The following is a 13,872-nucleotide window of genomic DNA, read 5'->3' as shown; positions in this document are numbered from 1 at the left end:
TGTATACATTTTTGGGGGGACACCCTGTATATGGGGTGGAAGCTTAATAACTAAGAAGCTCTTGTTCAAATACAAATTTGCTCTACGTTCCAAACATTAAAAAAAAGGTATAGAAGAAGTAGAGTCATTGTCCTTATTCACAGAGACTCCAGTATATTGTGGTTCAGAATTTGTTTTGTGTAGGTATCATCAGGGCAACAAACTGCCTGTTCATGTGGTGTGATAACAACGCCACCAAGTTATTTATTTTTTTTGTTAATTCTCATCCGAGGATATTTTTTTCCATTGATTTATTTTATTTATTTATTTTTTCACGCTAAAAAACCAAAATATATGGAACGCTTTATGAATTTGCATGTCATCCTTGTACAGATCTATTGCAGAGAGACAGATCTATTGGTTGCCTCCCACATGCGCCCTGATGGGGGCCGGGATCGAACCTGCAACCCAGGTACATGCCCTTGATCGGAAATCGAACCTGCCACCCTTTGGTGTTTGGGCGGATGCTCTAATCGCCGAGACACACTGGCCAGGGCAATTTGTAATTTTAATCAAAATAATTTTACACTTTTTTAGACCCTTTTAGTTTGTTCTTAAATATATGAGAAAAAAATAGAGGATTATATAGAATTATGTTGACTTTGAATTGTCTTTTTGTTACCTTCCTTTCTAGAGTGACGTGAAGGAGAAACAGAAGACTCTTGTTGAGCAGCTCCTATCTTTGCTGAACAACTCCCCAGGGCCTCCTACCCGAAAACTCCTTGCTAAGAATTTAGGCATTCTTTATAGTATTGGAGACACATTCTCTGTCTATGAGACAATCGATACGTGTAATGATCTTATTCGTAGCAAAGATGACTCTCCAAGTTACCTTCCCACAAAACTGTAAGTTAAATACTAAAATTGAACATAAAACAAAATAGTGCTTCCTTGTGGTGCTTCATTTTTATAATTGACTCAAACTACTTGATAATTATTTTGAAACTAAATACAAATGTTTTACTCATTTTAAAATCTATATAAGAAAATGTAGCCTGTTCCTATTAACTGAAAAAATTCTTTTAAAAAATGTTTTAGACATATTTGAAGTCTAGATTTGGAAATGAAAACCGTCTCACTAAAATTTTAGCAGTTGAGTATTTAAGAAAAAGATATTTTAAATCCTTCACGTTTTGAATGCTCTTTTAGTTTATTAGTTCTTACTAGTGAAAATTAATAGTAAATGTCACAGAAAAATATTCTTCTAAGATTCTAAAAAGAACAGCTTAGTTTCTTTCTCCATAGGATTTAGTTTCTTTTATCACCTGTGTTTTTTGGGAAGTCAATTTGCCATATGTAATTCCACAATAGTAATTTCATAGAAATTTTTGTTGATTTAATTTTTAGCTTATATTTTTCTGATAAAAATTTCAGACTTCGGCCTAGCTGGCTTGGCTCAGCAATTGAGCATCGACCTATGATCCAGGAGATTGAGGTTCAATTCCTGGTCAGGGCACATGCCCTGGTTTCGGGCTTGGTCCCCAGTAGGGCACGTGCAGGAAGCAGCCGATCAATGACTCTCTCTCATCATTGTCTTTTTGTTACCTTCCTTTTTGTTATCTCTCTCTCCCTCTCCCTTCCTCTCTCTGAAATCAATAAAAATATATTTAAAAATAAATAAATTCAGACTTCAGACTTGAAAACATTTCTTCCTTTTCTTATCTTTTATCTTTAAGACCATATTTAATTCTCTAGTATGTAAAACATTTGAGAGAGTGGATTCCTTGGGCTGTGATTTAGATTAATTGAAAATACGTCTTTTTAAAATTTTTGTTATTGAAAGTGTAATTATTTGATGCTCACCTAGGTAGCATGCCTTAGAATTTAACAATGGAGTAGATTCTGGGAAATTTAATTCTTTAAAAGTAAATTAGTCACCTTTAGATATTCTAAGTTGTTTTTTTTATTTCTTTTATTTTCTTTCATGACTAATTTCTAATTTAAATGTTGTTTCAGTGCTGCTGTGGTATGTTTGGGTTCCTTGTACAAGAAGTTGGGTAGAATACTGGGTAACACCTTTACTGATACAGTGGGGAATATTCTTAAAGCTATGAAGAGTGCAGAGGTAAGTAACACAAGTTTGACCAAAGAATAAAACAATAGTATTTTCTTGAGCTAATAAAAGAGCTTTACCTATGACAAGCATACATAAGCATATATAGAAGTATATCCATAAATGAAATATTTTTAGGTGATGTACATGCACTTTGTATATTGCTCTATTGGAAAAGCAATAATGCAATAGTAGAATTTCGTGCATTCAGACAAATCCAAACAGGCAAACACTAAGGTATTTCTTTGGTAGACCCATTTCTGCTCCCTCTGCTAGTATCACCTTTTCCATCTACTGCTTACTAGTGCCAGGGCAAGTGCTTGTCACCAAGGACCGAGATACATGGTTGGTAACTGCTATACATCTGATAGATGGATTAGTATTGTACCAGCATCAGAGGGGAGTAAGGAATATAATCAGGGTGGCAAATAGCATGGAGGATGGCCTTTTAATTGCCTGGGGAGTACACTTGCAACCTTAGCCTCATTTACTTGTTGGCATCATTTACCACTGTGGAACACCCCTTGTTTTTGTAATGTCTCTTCATTTGCTTTCCAAGATACTGTAATCTCTTGTCAACTATAGCTTTAGTGATTAGTTTCAAATTAAAGCATTTGTATGTTTATATATCAAACATTTTAAATCTCTGATTCTTAATATTCAAGGATACCTTAGCACCTTTAAATATAAAAACATCACCCTGGTTCCTGTTCTTACCTTACTTAGAAAAACAGTCTAGAAGATAGCTCTGAAATAATTTATAGAAATACTGGCTAGTTACATGCACCTTTTTTTTTAATGTACCAAAATAAAAATATGGGAAAATTCAAATATAAAATACATTAAATTTCAAGTAGCTGATTTAAGAACTTCAAGGAGAAGGGAAGTCCATAACATAAAACTGGCGAGAGAATCTACTTTGCAGATCACTTCTTGGCAGTAGTTTCCTGAAAGATTGAAGAAGGTGATTCAGGAGAAGGCATTGTTAGCATCTATAAACCTGGTTTTATTTAAAAGGAGATGTCTGTAAGACTTTTATTTACTGAGGTGTGGACACTTTAAACTATTTTTTCTTCATACTTTTTTTTTAGGCCCTGTGGTTAACAAAGGATTGCTCTGTAGGTCTTAGAAATGTTAAGTTATTGATAAGTATATTATTGCTTCACTGTTTTTTACCTTTATGACTTAGTTGATCTGTTAGCACATTTCAGAGCTATCAAAAAGGATTCCCACCTTTGATACATACCCATCAGTGATAGACAGCATTTGAAACTGAGATAAAAGAAAGTTCAGAAGTTTCCCATTGGGACCCATTTTGTTATTTCCACCTATAATTTGTCACTGTTGTACTTTCTTGAGCAAAGATAAATAACTGAAACTAATTACTATGAAAATGATACTTTTTAAAAATTTTTATTGATTTATCGGGGGAACATTGATTTGTTGTTTTGTTTATTTATGCATTCAATGGTTGATTCTTGTATGTGTCTTGACTGGAGATCGAACCCACAACCTTGGCTTATAGGGATGGCACACTAACTAACTGAGCTACCCGACAGGGCTAGAAATGATACTTGATGTTGACTTTTGACTTCCTCCAACTTTATTTATCTTCAGTGGCCTTAACTTCCTGGGATGTTGAAATCATTTGGGGCATTTAGTAAAATGTCAATAATACAAGAAGCTACTACTTTTTCAGTGTTTATTGTGTGCCAGGCTCTGTGATGAATGTCTTCCCCACAGGGGCTTATTTACTTCTCACACTGGCTCTGTGCTGTTCATCCTAACCTCATTTTATAGATGAAGAAAGAAGTAAGAACAACTTAAAGTCACACAGATATTAAGGGTCAGAGCCAAGACTCAAATTCAGGTCTTTTTAAATCTAAAGCCCAGACTTTTAACCTCTGAGTTAAACTACTCAGACCAATAAATGATAAAAATATTAAAAGTTATAAAAATCTATTGAACATTTACTGTATTTCAGGCACTATTCTAAGCACTTTACATATAGTAACTCTTCAGCCTCAGAACAACCCCAGAGGTGGGTACTATTTCCTCCATTTAACAGATATAAAGAGATAGATTTGTTCAAGGTCAGGTAGCTAGTAGGCGTCAGTTACTCACTTTTACCATGTTACTCATTTATAGCAATCATTTATTGACTATTTGACAACATGCAAGCTTTGTGCTAGGCACTTTCCATATAATTTCATTTAATCTTCACATCAACACTATGAAATTTTTATTGTGTTGAAATGTAATAATGCAGGTAACATTTTTCAGATAGTAAACACTTTATATAAAGCAAGTATTAATGTTTCTTGATGTCAGAATAGGTTGGTTAGTATGTATACAAAAAGCTTGAGTATTTCTCTCATTTATGAGATAAATTTCTGTGCTTAATGCTATTTCTTTCCCTATTCTTTAAATTTTTTCTTTTCTCTTTGTTAGTCTCAAGGTCGATACGAGATTATGCTGAGTCTGCAAAATATATTGAAAGGACTTGGAGCCGCAGCTACACCTTGCCACAGGGATATTTATAAAGCTGCTAGATCCTGCTTAACAGATAGATCCATGGCTGTTCGCTGTGCAGCTGCAAAGGTGAAATGGTCTAATAAGCAGAATTTCTAAAGATTAATATAAAGAAAATTAAATCAATCTATTCCTGTGAAAACGCTAGTAACACCCCCATGGTCTTAGAGCTGCAACTTTAGTAATCAACTATTTGGCTTTAACAAGAGGAAACTGAGACCTAGAGAGTTATATGAATTTCCCAAGCTTCATCAAGTAGTTAACAGCACATCATCGAAGGTAGTGAGTTCGAATGATCAGACTCAGTGTTCCTTCTATTCTACTAAGCGTCCTCTCTATAATTGTGTAAACTGAAATTTACTTGTAAGGTTTATATTGTTTGAAAGTGATTTGTTTTTGTTTTTATCATGCCTTATTAACATAGTTGATTATGTTGGAATTATGGCTCATATCCAATAGACTGGTTCTAAAGACATTTTTACAGCCCTCTCCTCCCAGACTATGTGGGCACATTGCTTTTTTGACTTTTAGTAAGTTTTCATTTGTTGTTCCTGTAATCACTATTTAGAAACTTTGGATTTGTGTATTATTTTTGTTAGATCTTGATAGTTTCTACAACTTATATAGCTCTGAACCTGACATTTATATTTTGTTTTTCATTTATTTCTGTTTTTCCACTTGAGTAGTGTCTCCTTGAACTTCAGAATGAGGCCAGCTTTATGTGGAGTACAGACCTGGACAGTGTGGCCACACTGTGTTTTAAGTCCTTTGAAGGTTCCAATTATGATGTGCGGATTTCAGTTTCAAAACTACTAGGGACAGTGATGGCTAAAGCTATAATTTCTAAACATCCAGGAGCAGGTAAATTCATTTAATTATTTTCAGAATGTCTTCTGTAATTTTCTTCCCAGTTGATTTAAACAAACACATGTAGCATTACTGCTACCCATTTAATTACTTTTTAAAAAGGCAAACTATCTTACAAATCAGTTTTCGTTAGTAGCTTTGCTCTGGGTCCTAAGATTCATTTTCAAACAATTCAGTAAAAGTTTGAAGAAAAAAATACTTTTATTTCTTTGCTTTAGAAGAAATGTGCTTTATTCAGTCACTGTCTTCTTTTACATTAAACAACGATTATGTAAATAATTCTAAATAACAGATAATTTTGCTTTGTGTTAGTTTTTGTTCTCTATTTATACACTTCCAGGCAGTCAGTAATCAAAGGACAGGGTATTTTTGAAAACGAGAGTTTGCCTGGGTTTACTCTACAGTGTATATAAAATAATGACGAATAATTGAAAACTTACACAAATGAAAATGTGATTGTTTTGTACAACCTTGTCTCAAACATCTGCAGACTAGGAATACTGTCATCACCTCGGAGCTTCTAAGAAATGCAGAAACCCAGGCCCAGCTCAACTTAATAAATCACAGTTCTCATTTTAACAAGGGCCTCAGATAATTTATATGCACAATAAAGTTTGAGAACCATTGCTCTAGAAATTGTTTATTGTTATGAAAAGGAGGATTCTGGTTTTTTCTAATCCTGGTGTTTCTTAGAGATGAGAGAGGACAGGGAGTATTTAGCATATCAGAATTACCTGAGAACACTTAACACTCTATACAGTCCTCTCATTCTCTAATTGAGACCCACAAGTTTAAAATTTATAGTAAGAAATTTTTATTTTTACTGTGGTGGTTCTAATCTTGTAATTCAGGACTTTCTCATGTATGGTGGGAGTGGGAGATAAGGTGGAAGGGTGGATGGGAAGCAGAAGAAGCCAAAAAAACCCCCAGAAAATAAAAGTTGTTCAGGGCATTTAAGAGGTTAAATCTTGATCCACCTAAGAATTTGAAACTAGAAGACATGTTTAGTCAAGTCCTCTTGAAAAGGTGAATTGCACATCAGTGTGTCATTAGCACTAGCATGTATTTGCAATAAAAACAAGCAAAGTATAGAATTGCATAACAAATGTGAATAATATTTAAATGTATATCGTCCTATAGTACACTAAACTAATACCAGTAATTTTGCAGTCAGAATAAACAAAGTGAAGAACCCAGCTTCACCCACACTGAAAAAGGTTAGCCTAATCTTTCAGAAATTCTCTCATCTGTAAGTTCTAGCTTGCGTTATTGTTGAGTTATTTTCGTATAACTAAAAAGTGATCTAGATGTCATGATAGATTTTTTTTTTTTTTTAAGTAGGGGACTAATAGCAATATAATGCTTAAGAATTTGGAAAACAAATGGAGTGGGAGGTTGGTACATTCAGTCATAATATGCAGATTATGAGGTACAGAACTGAAATGATTTTCTTAGTAAAACTAACAAGCTTCAAATAGGTGGTATATTATACCAGCGTAGCAGGGATTGAGTATGACATTCTCCTAGCATTGGGATAAGTAGCCAGGAATTTATGTAATCTTAATTACTTCTTGACCATGAACCTCAAGAAGGTCCTTAAGGGTGGTTGGCAGACATAATATTTCCTCTAGTCCATTCACTCTCTCACTTTGTATTTTATTCCTTCTTCTTCCCCCATTTTATTTTCATTTGATAGCCTATCTTCCATAGGCTCTCCTATCAAATTTACACACCTTGTAGCATTTATACAGATAGACTCTGACTTTCCCAGTTACTGAAGATGAATTATCCAGTCTTCTGTTAAAGCCACACTTGGAATATATATTAGAGCTCATCCTCTCACCTGCTCAAGGACATTGTTCTAGGAAGTCTCCCCTTCCTACTTCGACTTTTCCCTCTCTATAAGATTATTCCCTACAAAACATGCTTTCCCCCTCCCCCCCATTCAAAAAAGAAAATTTTATACGTCAGTCAACTAGAACCCCATTTCTCTTCTTTTGCAGCAAAGTTCCTCAGAAGAGTTGTTGTTTTTCTGGATTATTTGTGTCATTTTATTTATTTTATTCTTCAGTTACAGTTTACATTCAATACTAAACTGTATCAGTTTCAGATGCACAGCAAAGTGGTCAGACAATCATCTACTTCACAGAGTGCCCCCCCCCCCAGTATTTCACGCACCCACCTGGCGCCATACGTGGTTATTGCGACACTGTTGACCATGTTCCCTCAGAAGAGTTGGCTCTTCCTGTCTTTTGTTCCTCTCCTGCCATATTTTTCAAACCCACTTAAATTAGGATTTTTCCCCAATCACACTCCACCGAAATTATTTGTCTTAAGGTCACCAACAGCTTCCGCGTTCATTGATTGGCTCTGTGTATAACTTTTGCGTGCTTATGCTGGGCCGGATCTGCTCTGAGCATGTGGGATGTTATTGAACAAAGCGGGTAAGAGCCCTGCGGTCTTAGAGCTTATGTCCCAGTGTTTAGCCACGCTAAGGCCTGTGGACAGCTCTTAGTTGTCTTACTTGACCTTTCAGCGACATTCAGCTCTGGGTGATCCTCCTTACTCTTGTCTCACTTTCCTTTTAGGACCTCACGGTCCTTAAAAATCCTGTGGTTTTCCTTCCTCCTCACTAGAAATTCCTGTTCAGTCTTTGATGATTCCTTGTGTGCTCAGAAGAAGCCCGTTTCCTAATACTTGGTCTCCGGCTCTTCACGTATACTCACTCCCTTGGTGCTCTTATCCAACCTCGTGGCTTGAATGCCATCTAAATATCATCTGCATCAGGAATTCCTGGACTTATATCTTTAGCCCAGTCTTCTCTCCTGGACGCCAGACTCTCATGTCCAGCTGCCCATTTGACATCTCTGTTTGGATGCCTATTTGATGTTTCAGATTAACTTGTCCTGAAGTGAATGCTTGACTTTCCCTCCGCCACACATACTCACGCCTGCTTTACTTGCTAATCTAAGTTGGTGATAACTCTATCCTTCAAACAAAATTCGTAAAGTCATCCTTTACTTTTCTCTCTCACACTCAGTTGCTATTTTGATTGACAATCTTGGAACATAACATTCCTTGGGGAAGTGGCTTATTATGGGATTGGAGCAGGGAAAGTCTGAAAGTGAGCCTAGAACATCTTATGCCAAAAACTAAGACGCTTCCACTGGCCAGCTTTCTAAAGACTCTTCCACTGGTCAAAACCAAGACAGTATTAGAGGCAAAATTAGTATTGAAAATGGATAACCTACTAAATAAAAAGGAATCTTATTTTCATAGATTACTGAATCGAAAGCTCCTTTTGTTGTTGTTGTTGTTAAACTTCACCCAAGGATATTTTTTCATTGATTTTTAGAGAGAGAGGGGAGAAAGAGAGAAAAAAACATCAATGTGAAAGAGACACATCGATTGGTTGCCTCCCACACACACCCTGACCAGGGCAAGGGATCGAACCTGCAACCTAGGTAAGTGCCCTTGACCGGGAGTCAAACCCAAGACCCTTTGGTCTGTGGGCCAGCACTCTAACCACTGAGCCACACTGGCCAGGGCAGGAGAGCTCTCAGCTAATAAATATAGAAAATAGTTTTTAGGTAATGACATTTTTGGAATTATTATAGTAATAATTTTTGCAGGTAGGAATCCTCAGTGCATTCTTGGATGAAAGTTTGATGGGTTATAGGATATTTATGCCATCTTAAAGTATCACCACATAGGTTGCATAGTAGTTACAAAGGGGAAAATGATATTTTACAGTGGACAAACCTGACAGACAGCTTATTCAGGTGTTCAAAGATGATATCACCAGTGTAGGGGCAGACTGACAACAAGCTTGCAGTGGCTCTTGATGTTATGCATTGAGAAGGCTTACAGCATTACTTATGTAGTTCTCTTGCCAGAAATTCTGAGGAAGTACTAGACAAACTCAAATTGAGGGTTCTTCTGTAAAACTAGTCATATGTATATTCTGCAAAAATGAGAAAGTAATAAGGAAAATATTATGAGTCTAGGTGGAGGGTATATGGGCATTTTATTTTACTATCCTTGCAGCTTTTTTGTAATTTTGAAATTTTTCCTAATAAAAAACTTAAAAATATGTATGCGTGTATATTTAGACTCCACTCTGCTGCATCCACCTTGATCTAAGCCACCGTCACCTCTTGCTTGAATTACTAAATGACTCCTAGTGAGTTTTCCTATTTCTACCTTTGCCCCCTCTACAGCCTTCTCTTAGCACAGAAGCCAAGTGACAGATTATATCCCTCCTCTGCTCAAGGTCCTCCACGGGCACCTCACTTCACTTACATCCTTATAAGGACCTTACATCCTTTGTCTTCTACTCTTTCCCCATCTTCACACCCTGGCCTTCCTCCTGCTAGACCTCTCCACTGCACTGTCCACGTATCTCTGCTTGGACTCACTAGGCATCATATCCCTCCTCAAGGCTTTTTTGCCTGAGCTATTTTCTCTGCCTAGAACACCTTTTCTCCAGACACCTGTATGCCTGATTCCCTCACTAACGGGATTATGTGCAGACGTCACCCTTCCAGTGAACACTACCCTGACTACCTTGTTTAAAAACTCAACAACACTTCCCCTTCGCCTCTATTCCTGACTTCTATTTTTTGCATAGCTTTCAATCACTGTCTAACATACTCTATGCCTAGTCACATATTATGTTGTTGTCTCTCCTTAGAATTTATGCTCCACGAGGGCATGGATTTTGTACGATTCGCTAATGTTTCTCTCCCAAAGGCCAACATAAATTTTCCCTTGTTTCCACTGGCCATCTCCTCTTGAGGCTAAGGAGTAGACTTTTTTGTTCATACTTTTGATTAGTGAAAGTTTATTTCTGTACTATGTATGATTTGAATCAATAACAAGGGTCAGAGCTCAAGACTATCATTTTTCAGAAAAATGAAAGGGAGAAAATGGGTTGTTTTTTTGTTTGTTTGTTTTAAGGAAACTCTATTCCTTAGATATTCACAGGGAGAAACTCATTTGTGTCAAACTGAAGACAGACTAATCTCTTAATTATTGTAGCCTAAGGGCTGACTGAGAACTTTTAGTAATATTTGACTTTGGTTTCTTCAGAGTCTAGGGATATAACAAAAGTTGTACCTGCAGTTGAGAATTTTTAAAAGTAGGACACCGTGGCTACTTTATGTAAGTTTCATTAAGAATTGTAGAACATTTGGAAAAATAAAATTATGATTTGGGCATTTTAATTATTTTAAAAGAATTTGAAAGCATTGTATTGCATTTTCATTCATGGAGAACTAAGGCAGTTTATGTTTTCCCTTGTTTTAGAATACTGGTAACCTTTTGACTTCTATGAGAAAAGAGAGCAATAGAGCATAATCTCAAAGTGACGTAGACTGTAAGATGTCACTGACATGATACTTCAGAGTCCATTATGATGTGAGCTCTGAACTCTTACATGACTATGTGTGTTAATGTGTATAATGTCCTATAATTTTTGCATTTTGTTTGAATTTTTAGTTTTTTTGTTTCAGTTAGCATTCTGATCAAGAGCATGCATTGAAATGTAGCCTGCAAAATACAAATCACGTTTTGTTTTGTCCTTTGTTATAGCAGCCTTGCGTCAGAACATTCGCAGAGCATCTCTGGAGGAAGTTCTGGAGTTACTAGGAACAGGGTTTCTACGTGGGAGTTCAGGATTTCTTCGAGCCAGTGGTGATATGCTGAAAGGAACCAGTTCAGTCAGTAGGGATGTTCGCGTTGGAGTTACTCAGGTTAGGATCATAAATCAGTTTCTAAATATAATCCTCACAGCCCTTTAATGAAAGTTTTAGGATCTGACTCCAGTCAGAAGTGATAATGATGCAAGGTCATCACTTACACTCTTATATTTATAAGTAGATATGATGAGGCCAAACACTTTTTAAAAACTAGGTTACAGGAAAACCTTATTTACCATAAACAAAGCCAACTAGATAGATAGGCTGTTACACAGTGTTTTCAGTTCCTAATGGGATATTTTTGTTTATGTCCTTTGAAACATGAGTATTTTGTTTGTTTCTAGGCTTGTGCTTTTATGTATCCTGTGATTTAACATGTTTTCCGTTGTGTTTATGTGTGCATGTGCAATTCAGGTTTAAGCTATTAAGTACATATTACTCAGCATGGGCAGTATTGTATTTCCATTTCATATGGTTTCAACTCCTAAGTAAACATTTGTAGCATGTTACCTACTTAAGTGCTTAAAGTCTTGGTCCTAAACAAAATTTAAAAAGCTAAACTCTGGGAAAAGTACCTTCAAATAAAACAAAATGTAGGTCTTTGCATTCTTTCCTTGAATTATCTTGTTTTCTAAATGTCGTTATGGTTTAAAACAAACCTGTATTTTTTAATTCACATATGTCCTCATTGTCTTATACTGTATGACATTAGGCTTCATGGAAATGTAAGCTATCCCAGTATAATTAATTGTAAACTATTTGTTTTTTAAAAAGCAAATTATATAAGAAAACTACCGTTATTGTATCTCTGGAGTAAGATAAACCATTAACTTTCTTGAAAATAAAAGAGCAGTGACTCATCACTATAAACTTACTGTATCTAGAACTAAAATCCCTTAGAGTTATGATATGGGAGCACAGTTAATTCTTACAATGTGTTCATACGTTTGATTGGATTTTCGTGTTCTGAATGTGAAAGAGCTTGAATTCTTTGTTCAGAGAAGCCACAGACACATTTTACACATTAGCTTGCTATGCTGATTATTCTGAAACCTTTCAGTCCAACCAAATTAAAACAGGCCATGTTAATGAAAGATTGCAGACTTCAGTCTGGCTTAGTAAACAGAAAAATAATACTGTATTCATATAGCTAAAGTGGCTATAAATGAGGAAAGATAGAAGAAATATTAATAAATGCTGCATATTTTGTGGAAGATGAGATACTAACATAGAATTGAAATGATTTCATTTTGAAGATAAAACTCCTTTCTTTTTTAGGCTTATGTGGTATTTATTTCAACACTAGGAGGAGCATGGCTAGAGAAAAATTTTGCTGCCTTTCTTTCTCATATCCTAAGCCTTGTGTCACAGTCGCACCCTAAAGTCACCCAAGCTCAGATCGATGCCGTCTGTGGTCGCCGCTGTGTTTCCTTCATCCTTCGAGCTACCATAGGAGGCCTTCTTGGAGAAAAGGCTCAGATTGCCGCTGCCAAGGATATTTGCCAGGCTATCTGGAAGTTAAAGAAAGTTGTGGGTATGAATCTACTAAAACAACCTGTTTTAACAGTGCTAAGGAATTGTCCCTAAGGAAAAGCTAGACTGGTATATTACTGTATTAATACAAAGAGCTTTCTAATAGTAGACATCAGCTTTTTCAGGGTAAAGTAGTCAATATACAGATGATACATAAGTTATCTAACCTGGTAATAACTATCATATATGTACAAATCTTAAAGGCTGGTGATAATAGTTCATCAGAATTCATGATCTTCCTATAGAAGTTGGTGCATTGTTTTTTTGTTTGTTTTTTAAATATTTCTTTATTGATTTCAGAGAGAGGAAAGGAGAGGGAGAGAGATAGAAACATCAGTGATGAGAGAGTCATTGACCGGCTGCCTCCTGCATGCCCCCGACTGGGGATCGAGCCTGCAACCTGGGCATGCGCCCTGACCCGGAATCGAACCCTGATCACCTGGATCCTAGGTTGACGCTCAACCGCTGAGCCACTCCCGGCTGGGCTGGTGCATTGTTTTTAAAACATTTAGTTTCTCTCAGTTCCTGTACTGCTGCTCATCTTGTGTATCAAAATTGGAACATTTTTTAGTTTTCCATTAGTTCCCCCTTTCAGTGTCACTTGCTGAAGAAGTAATAAGCGACCTGTGGTCAGGTTGATTCGGTAAATTAGTTCAATTCTTTATTGATGCCAGTCCCCTATTTAGTATTTCAGGTATTTAGATTAAGTGGAGGTATTAATTTTTGCTTTTATATTTTTCTGCTCTTAATTCTCACCCACTATAATCTATTTTAGCTAAGCATTGTTGCATAGTTAATTCTTATACTTCTGTCAGATGCTGCGATGAGTGACGGTAATTTGGAAACCCGGCTTGGCTCCACAGATGTAGCAGCTAGCCAGCATATGCTGGTGTGTGCTTTACAAGAACTTGGCAATCTCATCCACAGTCTCGGCACCACAGCTGCGCCTTTGCTGCAGGACTCAAGTGCAGGTATCTGTTGTTGTGACTCATCTGAATTCCTTGTTTTGACTTTTACTCTAGGCACCTTTTTTCCAAGGAAGAAAATCTCCCTCATATAGCTCATTCCTTATAGATCCCACTATAGATTTATTAGAGATGTTTTATGAAATATATATAATCAAGATTATTAAAAATATATATATATTTG

At 36.2% G+C, this 13,872-nt stretch overlaps 1 protein-coding gene across 5 annotated transcripts in view; it reads left to right on the top strand.

Annotated features, from left to right (window-relative positions):
* HEATR5A (HEAT repeat containing 5A) overlaps window positions 1–13,872 on the top strand; it is a 98,972-nt gene that overhangs the window by 15,361 nt on the left and 69,739 nt on the right. For 3 of the 5 annotated variants that reach the window (XM_087823342.1, XM_087823329.1, XM_087823321.1), the window contains exons 3-9: window positions 674–885; window positions 1,996–2,104; window positions 4,544–4,693; window positions 5,311–5,485; window positions 11,084–11,244; window positions 12,469–12,724; window positions 13,539–13,694. In XM_087823342.1, the coding sequence (XP_087679468.1) occupies window positions 674–885; window positions 1,996–2,104; window positions 4,544–4,693; window positions 5,311–5,485; window positions 11,084–11,244; window positions 12,469–12,724; window positions 13,539–13,694 (1,219 nt within the window). The remainder of the gene's footprint in view (window positions 1–673; window positions 886–1,995; window positions 2,105–4,543; window positions 4,694–5,310; window positions 5,486–11,083; window positions 11,245–12,468; window positions 12,725–13,538; window positions 13,695–13,872) is intronic. The other 2 variants (XM_087823334.1, XM_087823349.1) reach the window with 2 other exon arrangements.

Source organism: Miniopterus natalensis, chromosome 1, assembly GCF_054644295.1.
Source record: "Miniopterus natalensis isolate mMinNat1 chromosome 1, mMinNat1.hap1, whole genome shotgun sequence".
NCBI lineage: Eukaryota > Metazoa > Chordata > Mammalia > Chiroptera > Miniopteridae > Miniopterus > Miniopterus natalensis.
The sequence above is the reverse complement of the archived record's forward strand: the minus strand, read 5'-3'. Positions and strand labels throughout refer to the sequence as shown.